The sequence below is a fragment of the Malaya genurostris genome, chromosome 3 (assembly GCF_030247185.1).
Source record: "Malaya genurostris strain Urasoe2022 chromosome 3, Malgen_1.1, whole genome shotgun sequence".
NCBI lineage: Eukaryota > Metazoa > Arthropoda > Insecta > Diptera > Culicidae > Malaya > Malaya genurostris.
In genome coordinates, this window is record NC_080572.1 from 178,666,813 (window position 1) to 178,684,338 (window position 17,526).

At 38.6% G+C, this 17,526-nt stretch overlaps 1 protein-coding gene across 2 annotated transcripts; it reads right to left on the reverse strand.

Moving 5' to 3' along the window:
• Nucleotides 1-1,851: 1,851 nt before the first annotated feature.
• LOC131436318 (tyrosine-protein kinase transmembrane receptor Ror) lies at nt 1,852-13,932 on the reverse strand. 2 transcript variants are annotated; one of them, XM_058604982.1, is made up of 7 exons: nt 13,675-13,932; nt 12,961-13,337; nt 5,077-6,162; nt 4,812-5,016; nt 4,041-4,753; nt 3,660-3,985; nt 1,852-3,598 (listed from the first exon to the last, which is right to left on the reverse strand). In XM_058604982.1, the coding sequence occupies exons 2-7, from the start codon at nt 13,056-13,058 to the stop codon at nt 2,625-2,627; spliced, it is 3,402 nt and encodes a 1,133-aa protein (XP_058460965.1). In that variant the 5' UTR covers nt 13,059-13,337; nt 13,675-13,932; the 3' UTR covers nt 1,852-2,624. The 2 variants fall into 2 exon arrangements, with proteins under 2 accessions (XP_058460965.1, XP_058460966.1); XM_058604983.1 differs by having other exon boundaries at nt 13,576-13,932.
• Nucleotides 13,933-17,526: the final 3,594 nt, after the last annotated feature.

The window sequence follows — 17,526 nt, forward strand, 5'->3', positions numbered from 1 at the left end:
TCGATGAGAACGTGGTCGATTTGATTTTCCGTATGTTGATCAGGTGATCTCCAGGTGGCTTTGTGGATATCTTTGCGGGGGAAGAAGGTGCTTCGAACTACCATTCCTCGGGAGGCTGCAAAGTTCACGCATCGTTGACCGTTGTCGTTTGTTACCTCGTGCAGGCTCTCCAGCCCGATCACAGGCCTGTACATTGCCTCCCGGCCTACCTGAGCATTCATGTCGCCGATGACAAGTTTTACATCCCGCCGTGGACAGCTGTCGTAGGTTCGTTCCAGCTGCGCGTAAAATGCTTCCTTCTCGTCATCGGGTCTCGTCTCATGTGGGCAGTGCACGTTGATGATGCTGTTATTGAAGAAACGGAACTTGATCTTCAATACGCACATTCTATCACTGATTGGCTGTCACCCAATCACGCGCTGGCGCATCTTGCCCAACACTACAAATCCCGTTCCTAGAACGTTGGTTGTGTCACAGCTCTGGTAGAAGGTAGCCGCTCGATGCCCACTTTTCCACACCTTCTGACCCGTCCAACAAAGTTCCTGCAGTGCTACGACATCGAAGCCGCGGATTAGAAGCTCATCATGCAGCATTCGGTCTTATTCTGGGAAACCAAGCGATTTGCAGTTCCATGTGCCAATCTTCCAATCGTAGTCCTTATTTCGTCGCGTAGGTCTTTGCCGATTATTCCGAGTCGTACTTATATCCTGATTATTCGTAACAAGTGTTTTCCGGGCGGCTTGTTAGGCCTGCACCAACCTCCTGTCTCGCCGGAGTGCCATCGTGTCAGCACTGTTTAATCCCACACTGACACAAGGACGGTAATCAGCCGCTCCTAACATGGAGAACAGACGCTGTTTCGAGCCGCCCCAACATGGGGAAAAGACGCTCGGGTAGGCTCGCTCTCTGTAAAGAGGAAGCAAGCCCCCCCTTCCCTGTCATCATACGATCAAGGTCCCACCGGGGTTGGTTACCCGATTTTTCCTATGGTTACTCGCACCCCAGCCGGCACCGCGGGGAGGTAGGGATAGGAGTTACTGGACAAGAGGCTATGAACCACATTGGGGCCTGAATTGCGCATTGTCCAGTCGTTTATCAACCATCAATTATTCAATGAACAGATTTAATGAGCTCTGCGGTCCAGTCGAGTAACCGATGTTCTTGTGATGTAATGTTTCTCAGTTCAAGTCGCCCTGCTGCTATCGATCTTTCGTTTTTTATATAATTCGAATTCAAGACATGTAATTTTCAAATCAAACCATTTTACATGTTCTTGATTAAAAATTTGTATGAAATACGACGCTCCATAAGTGTGTTGAAGTCAATGGGAAATGTTTTGAAGGAGACAATATCAATTTTGATGAATAATCTTGTATTTTTAGTTTTCTGAATAAATTCCGGGAACTTTTTGATCAAGGTAGTATTCTGGTTATTGACTGGTTATACTATTTGATTTTGACATTTGCTCTCCAGTTGCAAAAATGACATGAAAGCAACGGATCAAAACTTTACTCGCGCTTTGCGAAAATCTTCGTACTACTTGCATTGATTGTTGTTTGTTAAATGTAATTTACGCAATAGTCGCGTAAAAAAGTTTTTGCATAACGAGGGATTTTTTAATTTCTACGTATTCAACATGCCTCAGTGAATTGAATTTTTTTCTATGGTTCACCAGGAGCAACACAAAACAGACATCGGCCATCTATCGGCAAAACTAGAAATTAATTTGATGTACGCCTGGTAGAGAATGGTAGTTTCGGGATTGTTTTCAAATGAAGACCCATACTGAGATCATGTAATACTTAAATTTATTTCACAAGACAGCAATTTCGTCTTTCTTTGACATTAGATTATAAAATATGAGAATATGTCTAAGATGGATGACTTTACACTTCTATTTAAAAAAAAATCTAAACATATTATATTGATCAGCCCTAAAAATGAAATAAAACTTATATGTCCTATACTTTTACAATTTTAATGTGACGGCAGTCTATTGTTGAATAAACCTAAAATAAATATGCCAGCCTTTCATTACGGATTGAGTCTTGTAATACTTCGGTAGTAAAAATAAAAATCGTCATCCGTTTTCGATTTCATCAGAGATCATTTCTTGAAAATATCTAAACTTCTAATAAATCAACTGTCAAAAACATTTTCTGAGGCAAAATTCCGGACGAACCATCATTCACCGAACACTGCTCGTAGTTTTATGTATGAGAAAATACTTTTCTCTTTCGTTTACTGTTGTGTATTTTGACAATTTGGGAATAATTGCAACTGTTACAATGAGAAGCTCTCTATTCGTTTTCTGTTTTTTAATTGCAAAAGTTGCGTTATACAGTTCGGCAATTAACTGCCAGTACAGAGCAGAAGACTAGGTTTTAAGTGTCTAATATGAAGAGTTAAAGAACAAACTTTGGAAAATGAACAAAGAAAATTCTCATCGTTGCATGTGCCTTAAAATTGCAAATATTCCTAGTGTTCATTATTTTAGTCCTAGCACTGTTTTACTTATCTATGTAAACCTACTTTCGCTCGATTTCTTTTTCTTTCAAACTTGATAAATGCATGCAGTATTTTAATTAAAAAAAAACATAGTAAAACAAAAACCGGCACCGGATTTACCCTTCGTGGTATGAACTTTGCATTAAAGGCAAACCCACAGTGACTGACCCAGCGGAACCGTTCGCACTGTCCCCGGAGGGAGTTGCGGCCGGGTTGTTGTTGCCGTTGTTGTAGTGCATGTTTCCGAAGGAACTGTTTAACTCGCTGGCTACGCTAAGAATACTGCCGCTGCTGCTCGGTTTTCGGCTCATCATGGGTTGAGCCAGCGATTGAGTGCTATTCTTTGGTATGACTTGGTTTTGCTGATTCAGATCAGCTTCACTGGTCAGCGACGACACCGAGATGGTTCCCGCCGAGTGGTCCATTCTTCGACTTCGCCCTGAACCGTGATGGTGGTGGTGATGATGATGACGATGGGGGTCCTTCGGGGGACGCTTGGATTCACGGCTGGAATAACCGGTGCCGGGACTACTGGCGGCCGTTGTTTCACCGTCCCCGAACTCTAGGTTACTGTCAATGCTTTTTCGGGGCAGACTGAAGTTTTTGTATGACTGAGGATTGGTCGGATGTTGGAGTTGGTGTGATTGAGACTGTGGGTTTTCCTGCATGGAGTGTATGCTCTTACTGCTGCGGCTGGTACCCGAATTGTGGTAGAAGCTTCGATTGCTTTGGGTTTCAAATTGTTCACCTTCCTCCATCTTGCCGTTATTGGAACGGTCCAGCGAGTTGTGATGCTGATGGTGGGAACGCGAGTGATGATGATGGGGTGCTTGCTGGTGAGCTGGTTGTTGGGTCGTTCGTAAAATTTTCTCCCGTTCGAGAGAGTGATGGTGCTTGCGAGGTTGGTGGGACTGATGCGGTTGGGACTGCAGTTGATCTCGGGGATCCATTTGCTGGTTACGGTTAAGCGAATGATGGCTAGACGACGACGAGGGAGTTACTGCGTTCAGGTTCCCCTGAGAGGACATTCGTTGATTGTTTACGCTTAAGACGGATCCTTTTCGATTGAAACCTTGTTCGGATTGTTCGTCTGAAAAAAAAAAACACGCTTATCAATAGTCTTACAACGTTCCACCCGATCGATAGCTTACTTCTTTTTTGTGCTTGATACCAAATTTTTAGTCGATGGCCAATTTCTGGGAACGTAGGACGGCGCACGGCTTGCTCATGCCAACATTCGACCATCAGTGAGTACACTGCACTTGGACAAGCTTCGGGACATGGAAGCAACTGTCTGGCTCGGACCATATTGATAACTTCTTGATTGCTATATCCGTAGTATGGTTGCAACCCATAGCTGTAGATTTCCCAGAGGACAACTCCGTACGACCAAACATCACTTTCGGTTGTAAACTTACCATACAAAATGGACTCGGATGGCATCCAACGAACTGGCAACAAAGATTTCGATTGGACACTGGAAGATAATAAGATTAAGCTATTGTTCCTATACAAGAAGTGAACACACCTACCGATAGTAATCGGAACTGTAGATGTCACGAGACAAACCGAAATCAGATATTTTAACCGTTAAATGATCACCAACTAAACAATTTCTAGCTGCCAGATCTCGGTGAACGTAATGGTGGCTAGCCAAATATTCCATCCCATCGCAGATTTGCTGAGCAATCAACAAAAATTGCAATTGGCTCAATTGTTTGCCTTCGTTCGGAGAGTTTGCGATCAAAAACTCATGCAGATCGCCTTGAGCCATGTATTCGAAAAGCATGCAGAGAGGTTCCTCCTTGAGTACCACCCCCAGGATGCACACGATGTTGTCATGCCTTAGATCGGAGATCAGTTCTATTTCCCTCTTAAAATCAGCTTGTGTCTTGGCACTCGCATTTTCCTTCAGTGCTTTGACGGCTACGAAGATCTTTTCCCCGTCCTTCTGTGTCAGTTCACCTTTGTAAACTTTACCGAAGGCACCCTCGCCGAGCTCTTCCACAAATTGTACATCCTGCAAGGTATACTGTGGAACCCGTGCGATACCATTGTTACGAGACTGGGAAGATTGACCTTGATTTCCAGGCTGACCACTGGTCAAACCTTGAATACCACCATTCTCGGAGTTTCTGTTGACCACTCCAGCGGAATTCTGATTCGCCATCAGAGACGTCATTTCTATGGGCGAGTTGTGTCGGGAGTTTCCGTAAATATTTTTATCCGCGTTCGGTAAATTTATCTGTAATTTAAATACCATCAAATAAATTCTAACCGAATGAGCACGACCGTAAACTTACGTTTTGAATATTAGATACGCCATGCTTTCTGTACTTTTTACAGCATACGATTGAGATCACTACGATCAATGTTGTAATGAAAGCTACAAAACTCACGATGAGATAGAGCCACATGCGTTCCGAGCACTTTTGAATTTCACAAAACTCTATCGTTTTCTTGAGATCTACAAAACACCACGGCGACGCTTGCTCACCGCCAGGATTCCTGTCCGAAGGAAAATTAGTTAGCGAAATGGAAATATATCCAACACAGACTACATTTTACCTGCAATAATTATGACCAGCAAGTTCGGGGTAGTTCGAAATTTCCCTCATCAGTTTGGACCATCGCATGCAGGACTTTCCAGTGTTTGATCTATCCAATATTCCTCTGTATGAGTAACCTGTTTCCCAGTAACAATCATCGTCCGGAATAATGTCCATTTTGATACCCAGCTTCATACATTCCATATCACCGGAACTTCCGAGACCACCAATGCCGTTCAGAATCGTTCCATCGACCGAGTTCTGTAACGGTAGATCATCGCACTCTTCCAGTGGCAGTTTCTGTCCGATCGTCGGATGTCGCTTGGCAATGGCATACTCCTTTTGGCACAACTCGTTCTCCAGCAGTTCACAATCATTCCGGCAAATTCGTCTCAAGTTTTCCGTATTCCGCGTCGGAGGATAGTTCTTTTTGCTGTTCGTATTGCCCGAGTAGGAAGAGTAGTATCCGTCATCGCTTCCGAAGGTATTCTGCTGGAGAAAATGGCGAGCCTTTTCATCTGCCGATCGCCGTCTTCTGGCGTTATCGCTCAAAGAGTTCTCCGTTACGATTTCTCCACCGAACTCATTGACGCTGAAAGTAGGTGTAACACCACCACTAAAGTACACTTTCAGTCGTTCGGTGGTAGTCATTATGGTCGAACTGGTTGCCACTTTCTGGGTCGCTTTGCGATTGTTCTTTTTCTCGTGCGATTTGAACTTCGATCTACCGTAACCATTGCCACGTCGCGCGGTTTCTGCTGCTGCTTTATTGGCAAAGTACTGATGATTGGTTTTCTCCGGAGTGCGACACACCGGCAAAATACTGTAACACAAACTCGGCAAAGCATAACCCCGACAGTTGGCGTTCATATCCTTGGACTCCTTGATAACTCCATAAGCAGCTTTAAGGCGTTCTTCCAGTATGTCCATCGTAATATCCGGCGTAATAAAGACAGTCTGATTTTTTAGAAACTCTTCACAGGTAGTCCCGGTGTAAACCTGGCACACGCCCAGTTCGATCCTTTCGTCATCATCGCGGTACAGCAGCTTTTCGTTCTTTTTTCGACGGTTGAACTTTTCCGATGTAGGTGACGGGACCGTCAACCTGGAATGAATGTATGGGAAGTAAATTAGCCTCAGAGTCTCAGGTTTTATTTTTAAAAATGTGGTTTGAGGTATTTCAGAAATCAACAGCAGAAAAAGAGACAGAATCGGGATCGACTTTGTACTCGACTGCAGTCTGGCAAACCATTAATTTTAAAAAGGGCGAATGCATTTATTGCATGCATTTTCTGCTAACTCAAAAACCGTAATTTGATCATGGTGCACCATCGAGCTATTTCTTATATCAACGACGAAAACCTCCAACATTTTCCAGCCAGTTAAAAAAAACTATAAAATGTCATTTAGTGCCATTTTAGCTATGAGTCGATACACACCAAAAGAACATGTTGAAATCTTAGCGCTGTACGTGGAAAACGATCGTTCAATTGTGAAATTTGTGCGGGCCTTTCGTGAAAAGTATGAAAGTCTTTCGGCGCCTACGAACCGGGCTTTTTCAGTGGGGTTATTTAAAAAAATAAAGTTTATTCCAGCATGCTGAAGAACCTTGATGAAATCATAGCTAATATACAAACAGAATGGTAAGTTAATTAGTGATTTCAATTTCCAGGTTTTTTTCCCGGCGCGCGAGATGAAAATTTCCGGTTTTTGAACAGACCTGAATAGCCTATATTCAGTATTTTTCAAAATATTTCTCTCATTCAAGCTTTAAGTAGAAATCCCAAGTCCAAAAGAACATCGAGAATTGAGAAAGGAAGTATTTTTCGGGTATCGCCTTGGAACTAAACGTCCAAACGTTCATCTTCTGAACTAACAGTACTACCCAGCTCAATGTATTCCATATTTATTTTGTCTTTTACTTCGCCAGTGACTTTGATGTAACAGAAAAATAAAAATAACTGTTAAAATGTGTTCAACCGATTGACGCTAGCAGTGACGGTAAAAGAACTAATTAGATTTTTTATCGTGACGTCACAAATGAACAAGAATTCATCCTCGACAGTTCAGCGGTACTGTTTACAAACAAGCTTAAATTTAAATCGAGAAACACATCTCACACTTTTATTTAATAAATCTCTGAAACGAACCGTATCGAATCGTTAACAAATGTTCTGAAACTTTATTTAGGCGATATGGACCGTAAACGGTCTCATCCGTTTGTCAACAGACAAAAAAAAATCTGTTTACAAACAGTACTGCTGAACTGTCAAAATGTGTTCATTTGATTGAGGTTTGACAGCTCAGCAGTACTGTTTTTAAACATAGATGTTTTTGTGCTGCCAAGTTCATCAAGTTCATTCAAATCAATTGAAACTGAATGTGGAACACATTGACGATCACCCTACTGCAGTAAACTTCACATTCTGACACACACAATGTTCGTTGACATACCGAACCAGCAGGATTCAGTTCTTCAATAAAATATATCGAATTGGTTCAAGATAGTAGATGAAAGACAAACTAGGTGGCTGAAATATCAATTACAGAATACACATAAATTAATAGTTTCCTCCTTCAGTTTTCATACTTTACTTTACTTAATTTACAGTTCTATTCATTCGAACTTGCTCACTACCAAGAGCGAAGACAATGAAGCAGCTAGACTACTTAGCACTTGAAACTGAGCAAGCAAAACTTCAAATGACTAGGTACGATTATTCAACTGATGACGAATTCTGGGAGCTTCACTTGAAAATGGCAGCAAAAGTCATATGAGTTTGTATCGATATGCTAATGGTCAGTGACCATAAATTTCATTTTCATCTGATATCATTCGATTGAAAATAAAATTTTACCGCACTGGTCATATACCATTCCAATCAGCTCCGGTCTGTGTGAGTGTAAGTGAAAAAATTGTGTATTCAATGTGTGAATTCTATGCAATTGGTCAACATAGCAAAGCAAAGCCTTGATATTAAATTTCTTGTTGTGGAACCTTCTGTTTCAATCGATTCATTGCATGACTAATTCTACGATCGCACTCCTTCCAGTTCAACATAATTCTTTTAGCTTATAGTTCATGTTGCTTGTCAAACAAACTGATCAGTTTCCGGCTTGGAAAATCTAGACAGTGACCATCAAAAGAAAACGGAATGAAACTGTCATCAATAAGTGATGTGTTGATAATTTCATATCGTGATATGAGAAAAACGAACGAAATCTTCAGTGGCTAATGGAGCTCCGGTTAGTTCAAGACCAAATAAACTCATTTCCGTTATGTTGGTTCTTGGTTCCGCAAAAACACCGGAGATCAATAAATTGCGTAATGGAAATGTAATTATTTTTGCATATAAATGACGATGAGAAAGTTATCATTACATCAAATAAAAAAAAAAGAAAATAAAAAGCTTGAATTTTAGCAACTTATGTCTTACATTATTAAACCAGCGCATTTTTTAGGTTTAGCGTATGACGAAAACTCGCTTGCAAGGATCACATAGAAGGAATTTATAATAAATATTATAAGCAAATACCGAAATAATCGATGCAATCTATAATTAAATCAATTCGCTCTTTGTATTGATTGGTAATTTGATATATAAGTTCCTTTCCCCCATTACATATTACAAGTAGGTTTACAATTTTTCCTACAAAAACATAGTAAAATTGCGGAAGCAAATGATGCCCTAATGATAATGACAAAATCATGTACATAATAGGGATGAAAAATCACACCAAACTTCAATCTAAAACATTTAAATTGAATTCATAGTGCATTAAATAACACAAATAAAAAAACAGCACACTTGCCATGCAGTTGCATCGAATTTAACGTTTTAGCCGTCCAACTCAACAAACTTCTTACTAAAACTTCGAACTTGGGGCTCGACGAATGTTACAGTTTACCGTTTCGGAGGTTATATACGATTCCGTTTGTTTGAAAATAGGTAAAACGTAACATTGTTTCGTCTGGGATTTTCACTTCGAAAATGTTGTTGGCTTTACAATACGCTACTGAGTAATTATCGTCAACCACTCATAGCTCAGTTTCAAGTCAAAACATAAACAACCTCAAGCTGGCATAAAAAGTCTAGACGGTTGTTAATACAAGTAATTTGATTAAGCTTGCTTCCCCTACTGCTTGAGACTATCGTCAGAGCTACTACCTCTTGTTGTTTATCTTTGTCGTGATGATTCTAGTTTGGAGCATCTGGTGGTAATTTAGATTATAAACACCAGTCATTCACTTTCAAACTGATTCTTTTGCATCTGTACCTGCACTTTGTGACAAAGTGAACTTGAAACGGTCAAAATTTATACTCTTGCAGTGATGATCAAACGTTTTGGTCTTTATTAGATTTTTTATCGTGACGACACAAATGAACAAGTATTCATCCTTGACAGTTTTGACTGTTTGCAAACAAGCTTAAACAAAAATCGAAGAACACATCTTAAACAATCATTTTTACACTTTGCAACTAGTCACTTTTATTTAATAAATCTCAAAAACAAACCGTATTAAATCGTGAACAAATGTTTCAAAACTTTATTTTGGCGATATGGACCGTAAATGGTTTGATCCAATTTGTCAACAAACTAACAAAAAAATCTCTGTTTACAAACAGTACTGCTGAACTGTCAAAATGTTTTAATCCGATTGAAGTTAGCAGTGACGGTAAAAAATCTAAATTATCTAGTCTTATGGAATATGTTTGTATCTTGTTTCTGAAATCATACAATTGGATTTCACGATGTTGTATATTTTTCGATCATTTCATCAGTGCAGATTAAATAATGATAGTTTTAGTTATTCTTTTCAAATAGTTAGAGAGAAGGTTTTCTAATGTCGTTTTTGCTTGAGAAAAGTGAAACTGCCCCAGTTGCATCAAACACTTTTTACTAAACTGTGTTGATTTCGCACTTAGCAACGGGGGGTTGGAGCAAACCTGATATAAAAACCAGGTTCGAAATTGCCTCGATTTTCAGTTCAACAACGTTGAAACTAGGTTCAAAACTGGCTTCAAACAAATGGTTTGACAGCAGTTAGAGTGAAAACTGGGTTAGGTTTGGCATCAAGCGAAAACGACTTAAGAGTATGGTAATAATCGAAAGATAATGTGCAACAAAGAGAATCTGTCATTTGCACATAGAATCTAATCTATTGTTCGAAATATGGCATGCTTTTCCGTTTTATAGTTGATGTGATCTAGTAACCACATAATTTGTATCTGTTTTGATTTCATTATATTCAAAAATTGTTCTTAGTTATCTGACCGCTTTCTGTTTTTCGTTTGTTTTCCCTTCCTCTATAGAAAGGGAATAGAATTTCTGTATAAACCGACTTTTAATCGGAGCTCCAGAGACTCCTAGTGTTATATACCACATGACTCAGCTCGACGAGATCGAAAAATGTATGTGGGTTAGTGTGGTCCTTTTAAAAGATTTTCTCCGCTCAATTTTATTGAAGATGGCTGAGCCGATTTCAACAAGCTTAGACTCGTCTAAAAGTTACTATTGGGTTGTTAATCAAATTCGTAGATCATAGTGGCTGTCACTTCCGATTCCTGAGATATGATGGTATAAGTGACGTAACCGACAAAACATATTTTTTGTCTCCGCTCAATTTTCTCGAAAATGACTCAACCGATTATAACAAAATTAGGCTCGTTTGAAAGCTACTATTGGGTTGTGAATCAAGTTTGCAGATCATCGCGTGTTTAGAGTTAAAATTACAATTTCGAATTATTTCCTCACTTTTATCAGATTGTTCCAAACTTAGGTTCAAATTAAAGTTTTCATTCCTATGCAAACCTTCAAAATTTCATCCGGATGCGAATACCGGTTCCGGAATTATAGGATAAAGTGTGTTCAAAATTTGATACCGTCATTTAAAGTGGCGAATCAAAACACGTAAAAGCCTGTTTTAATCCATCTAGTGGTGTAATGATGCTTTTCTCATATCAATCATACTATCTCATACAATACTGTGGTATTCTTCGAAATAATCTTCTTCGATTCTTGAGAAAATAACCGAAATCGGTTTGTTGGGCCGTCTACTGACAAAAACTATAAATTGGAGAAGATTTGAGTTCGATTTAGAATTTTTTGTACGTTTTTTTGCCCTTTTTAGTGACGGTATAAAATGTTTAACACACTTTACCCTATATTTTCGGATATGGCGGTTGGATCCGGATGAAATTCAGTATTTTCGTATGGGACCACAGGACCTTTCATTTGGACCTAAGTTTGTGAAAATCGGTTGCGCCATTTATGAGAAAAGTAAGAACACATATTTTCATTTTTTTTTGCACATTTTACCCAATAACTCCAGATCCGGAAGTTAGATCCAAATGAAATACAGGAATTTAGTATGGAACTTAAACAGCATCCATTTGAATCTAAATCGGTTTAGACAAAAAGTTGGTGCACTTATTTTCACAATTTTTTCACATTTTACCCCATAACTCCGGAACCGGAAGTCGAATCCTAATAAAACTCAGGAATTTTGTATGGGATCACAAGACCTCTCATTTGAATATAAGTTAGAGAAAATCGGTTCGGATATCTACGCGAAAAGTTAGAGCAAAAAATCATTACATACACACACATACATTTAGCTTACTCGACGAACTGAGTCGAATGGTATATGACACTCGGCCCCCCAGGTCTCTGTTCAAAAGTCGGTTTTAACAGTGATGGCATAACCTTTCTATATCAGTCAACAACCAAAGTTTCCGATTTCGGAAGCACCGGAAATAGTTATTATAAAATCTCTCACTTTTCTCAGTGATGGCCGACCGATTTTCACAAACTTAGGTGAAATGCTACCATAATGAATTCCTGAATTTCATCCGGTTCCGGAATTACATGATGAAGATTGTTGAAATATTCATACCGTCACTAAAAGCGGCGAAGTTAAACACGTAAAATAATTTCAAAGCTTGCCTCGCAACTATTCTAATCGGTAGTCAATGTCAGTAGACGGTCAAACAAATTAATGTCGGCTTTTCTGATTTTCGGTTTACGATTAACGACCGCAGATTACGAGTATAGATTCAAAAATGAATCTCAGTCACTTTTCTCGAATTGACTTCGATTATACCGGCTCCCGGATTCCGGTTTCGGAAATACCTGCAATAGTGGAACTCCTTTCGTTTTCGCAGAGATGGCCTAACCGAACTGAGAACTGTTTCACTCTATAGGTTATATTAGTTTATGGGCAAACCTTTTTGGTTTTTAAGAATGAAAGAAAATTATTTTGCGAAAAATCACTCATTTATATATGAGAATATGAGAAAGACATCATTATAGCACTAGGTGGAAATTTGTTTTAGAAAAAAGTTAAAATTCGTATCTGAAATTATCCTAACGAAAAAATGTATGTTTTATTGAGACTTATAAGAGAAAGGCAGCATCACTCCACTAGGTGGACTATGAAGAAGAGGTTTTTTTGTTAGAATGTCATAAAGGTTTTGTATCGTGTACTGAAGAAAAGTGCTTCGAAACCAACTGAATTGTTATTTCTATGTAATGTGAATCACATTTTCTGTTACATTACATCACTTTAAACAGATAACATGATATCTGTACTGTACTGCATATTCTGATGCTTTTATCGTTGATTTCATTGCTGTATTCTTTGTGATGAATGCCGAGTTAAGTTTTCTATGAAACATTGTTTCGGAGGATTATACTGTTAATATCCCATTTCGTTTGGGATTGTGGAATAATCTATGCGCAATGGTAACTATGCTTTAGCTGTCTTTTTGAAGCTATTTTTATAGATATTTTTTTCCACCTAGCGGTAATTTAAAACTGGACAGTGTGTACACAAATCGAAACCCACGCGTATAACGCATCACGAAATCATAAATGGTTGTGATCAATCAAAATAATTTACCCATTGCTCGCAACATCCCGCACATTGGTCTCGCCTAATGTCACCGGCCGATGTAAACAAATTACTACTGCTGCTACAATCCAAGCGATCGCTAACATAATAACTCTCGCTCCGAACCGTTCAGCTCCACTTTGGCGGTCACCTTTCTACGCTAGCACTTCCACCCTCTGCGTAGGGTTCTTTCGCACCACACCGCACCGAGGAAAATTTTTTATTACTCTTTTGTTGCCATAAAACAAGAAGAATTTCCAGAAGATTTCAAGAAGTTCCTCTCACTGCTGCTTTGGTAATACTGCGACTGTTCCGCCTTTCTTCTAACTGTTTTTTATTACCCTCATTCACTTATACTAATGTACGCACTTCGATAGTGCTGCTGCCTAAACAAACCCGCACGAGATGAGACACATTGGTTGGTTGCATTCAGCAGTGTATTAAACGACCATGGGTCGTATGCACCAGTGTAATTAGTTATAATGATTGATATTACTAATGTTCAGAATGAATGAACTTCTCTACTCAAACCAGAGGTTGTTTTTTTTATGAATATTTAATCAACTAAAACAAAGCAGCACATGGTGCATACGAGCCAAAGTCAATACGGCACGAGACTCTGACGGCGGCTGTTACGTTGTACGCCACCCCCGCCAATAAACATTCGGCCAGGCATGCGAGGGCATGTATGTATGTATCTGATTTCTATGCTGCCACCAATACCACTCCACGATGGGTCGTTCCTCCTTTTGCCACTCTCGAGAATGAATGAAAATTGTACAATTTTCAATCGCGAAAACCCGTGTCGTTTCGGCAAATCCCGATACTTTACGCACAACACCGCATATCACACACGAGCAATACACTAGAGTGACACAGTTTTCAATGCGAAATTCATCTTTTACACTTCGGAAACACACTTTTTAGTAGCTGCTTTTGTTTATTGATGCAGCGAGCACGAAGGTGTAGTGAACAGAATGAGTATTGACAAACGACTCCGCAAACGGGCAAACCATGAATGGGAGAGACACTCTCGAATCGGGCTGCTCCCACACAACGACAAAAGAAAAGATTGTATTTATGCGATGGATTATGTTATGCTGCTATGATCAAGAGGGAGACAGGCTACAGAACATAGAGATGAGAGAGATATTGCCGGCATCTGAACTGTGGTAATATGATAAAGATTGCGTAAAAATATTTGATTGTGTACGTTGGTATACTGTGGTAGCGGGGTGCGTTTAGGCGATGCCGTTTTTATTCCTGCTGAAAAGAATGTTTGATTAATGTCATTTTAAGTTTAAATTTGATTTCTTTTTGTCGTTTTAAAGCAGGGATACACTTCCGGTGAAACCCTCAACGAGTGAACACGTCGTATCGTGTTAGTGCGGTGAAAATTCGAGTATTTCGCGAGAAAGAAAGGATTTTCATCCGTACTTCGGTGACTCCACGTTGTCACATAGCGAGGGTTTCACTTGTAGTCCAGTGAAAAGAAAGTCCATTGGACTATAAACGAAAGCTAACTGGCAATATAGCTAAATCGCTGTGCCATCAATCGGCGTCATCTCAAGTGAGGTGACGCCACCAGAAGTGAAGAAGAAGAAGAAGAAAGCAGGGATAGCTGAAGATAAAAAAATCAAGTCGACATCGCGTTTCTAGAGTTCAGCGTGAATATTGCTGATTTTAGGGACCAGCTTCAATATTCAAAAAGCTTTGATTTTAAATTTGAAAAATATTGTATAAAAATGGTGCATTTCTGGTCAGACCAGAATTATTCCTATTTCTACGTAATTGTAGTAAAAAACATTTTACTTTTTTATATGTGATTTCTGGTCAGTCTGTAATTTTCACTTTTTCGGTTTTCAACGATATCAAAATAACTAGAGATTGTGAGATTGCCGTTTCGGATAGTAAATGGCTACCTTTGCCTTCACTTTCTGACGTATCAGAGATTCGGATGATTCGTATTCGTATTATAACACATTATAACACACGTTTTTCTACTTAAACCTAAGTACATGAAAATCGGCCAAACTATCCTTGAGAAAAATAGTTTCAGGAGTATTTAAACACTATTTCCGATGCTTCCGGAATCGGAAATCGGGTTTAATAGGTCGTCTACTCACAAAAAATTTATCAATCAGTTGTATGGGATTTGTACTTGTGTTTCCTGTCGTTTATGAAAAAAAAAACCACATGAAATTGATTCTAGTTCCGAAACCAAACATCAGATCTGGATGAAATGTTCTAGAAATTTTTTAATAATTTTAAGACCTTTTGTTTGAATCTCAGTTTGTGAGAATCGGATCAACCATTACTGAAAAAAGTGAGTGCATATATTTTCCATATTTTCGGAGCATATCACCCTGTATCTCCGGAACCGGAAGTCAGATCAGGATGAAATTCAATAGCAGGCTATGGGACCATAGGAAGTAAAAATCGGCTCGGCATGATTGCATATCCTTTATGTATGAAAAAGGCTAAACACGCCTCTGAAAATGAACTTTTTATACCTATTAGTTTGTAATTCTGGAACCAGAACTGTGTTACAACCGATAGTACTATAAAATAGACATCAATTGAAACGAAAATCTGACTTAAAACCATGATTGATGTAAAATTACATTAAAATTCATTTAGTTTTTCATTGAACAAGACTGTATATTTACAAACCACTTCGTTTTGTAATGTAAATTTCCATTCAATTGCCTGCTCCAAATATGTGCATGAAAATAAATGTAAAATCACAAAATGTTTTTATCTGTGTAACTTCTAACTGTATGGGTAAAATTTACAGAAATTTTCGATAAAACGCAATTACATGTGGAAAATATCGTCAGAATCTGTTTCGCTTGAAAGTATCGTGTGCATGCTCGGTGAGTTTCCGGAAGAAGAACACAGAAAAAAATAATGAATTTTACAGGTGACAGAATGCTACAAACGATACAATTCACAACTACTTGATTTTTCAAATGACGCAATATTCCACTCGCACAAAATTTTACATGCTCTAAGTGTAATTTGCATTCGGCTACCAAGTGCCGCTGTATGGATTTATATTTATCAATTATTCAATGAACAGATATGAGCTCTGCGGTCCAGTCGAGTAACCGATGTGCTGGTGATCTAATGTTTCTCGGTTCAAGTCGCGCTGCTGCTATCGCTCTTTTGTTTTTTATTTCATTCGAAATCAAGACATGTAATCACACAATTTTACATGTTTTTGAATATAAATTTGTATGAAATACGATACTCTATTTATGTGCATATTATAAGATTGTGGGTCAACAAAGGAAGTACTTGGAGTGGCAGATGATCTTTGGGTGCAGTAAATTCATCAAGCCATGCCATGCTTAACGATCGACTAAACGGCTATTTAGATAAAGAAGAACGCCTCCAAAAGCGCTTGCTGCTCTTTATCCTGTCCCACGAAAATTACACTCTGTTCAGGTCGGATCTGGCATCGTGCCGTTAAACGAAACCGGTAGTGAAGTGGTACGAAGCCAACGTCGTTGTTTTTGTATCGGAGTATCTGCCAAACCCGTCAGAACTAATCCCCAAAGAATAGAATTAATCAATTTTTTTATCCAAATATAATACATGATTGAATCAACGAATACATTGAAAAAAACATCAACTCAACTTTTGTTGACATGTAATTAATGGTTAATCTATTTCATCAATAAAATCCACCAATACCAATACAAAATTTTTTTCGCTAGCCAGGATCAGAAATTTGCTTCAAATATATAACTGATATAATTTTTGGTGTAGAAGGGAGTAACTAGTTCAAAACAATCATATTCTAGCTTGATATTAACATAAATCATATTTAAAAATCAACTGAATGTTTTGTTATTTTGAACAAGCTCCATTTCTGTGCGTGTATATGTAGAATTTTTTTAACATCAACGATTGGAACGCTTCTCACACGGTTCCTAAAAGTATAAAACTCACATTTTATTCTCATGCCGATTTAATAACACATGAACAAAGAAATTTATTAGTTAAGTTATTAAACTGTGATATTAGCCTACACCAAAAACAAACAAAAAATGGCGTGATGGGAGTGTCGCACCCAAAACAGTGGCGATCGCGGCGACATCCGTAAGGGTGAAGCCAGAGTGAAATAAAGAAATTGGATTATCGTATCAATAACGAAATATATGTAATAACTTATTTTGATGCTAAACAGATATTGTATAATTTCTTGATTTCTTCAATGAAATATCAATAAAATATAAAGCATCACTATGACACCATAGAAACATCAAGACAAGATATGATGATAAAATTTGTTATTATTTTTATCTTTGTTTGTTATTTACATCTACTCGGATTGTTGTTTTCATACCGGAGAAGACAATCCGCCAAACTCGTCAGAACTTAGCCCTAAAGCACCATTCTGGGTGATTATGAACAGAAAGATTCGGAAAACGGGAAATGTTTTAACAAACGATAAGGATTTGAAGAAAGAGTAGACGAAAGTGTACACAGAAAGAAATAATGAAATTTACACGAGATGTAAATCAATAGTAACATGGAATGGACATGGGTTGAATCGAAATTTTGATT

Bases quoted from the DNA above. Each gene is read 5' to 3' on its own strand.
- LOC131436318 (XM_058604982.1), bottom strand. From the start codon at position 13,058: ATGTTAGCGATCGCTTGGATTGTAGCAGCAGTAGTAATTTGTTTACAT. The intron at 6,163-12,960 runs GTAAATTATTTT...CATTCATTCCAG, and splicing joins CGGGATGTTGCGAGCAATGG to GTTGACGGTCCCGTCACCTA. The intron at 3,599-3,659 runs GTAAGCTATCGA...TTTTTTTTTCAG, and splicing joins GTATCAAGCACAAAAAAGAA to ACGAACAATCCGAACAAGGT.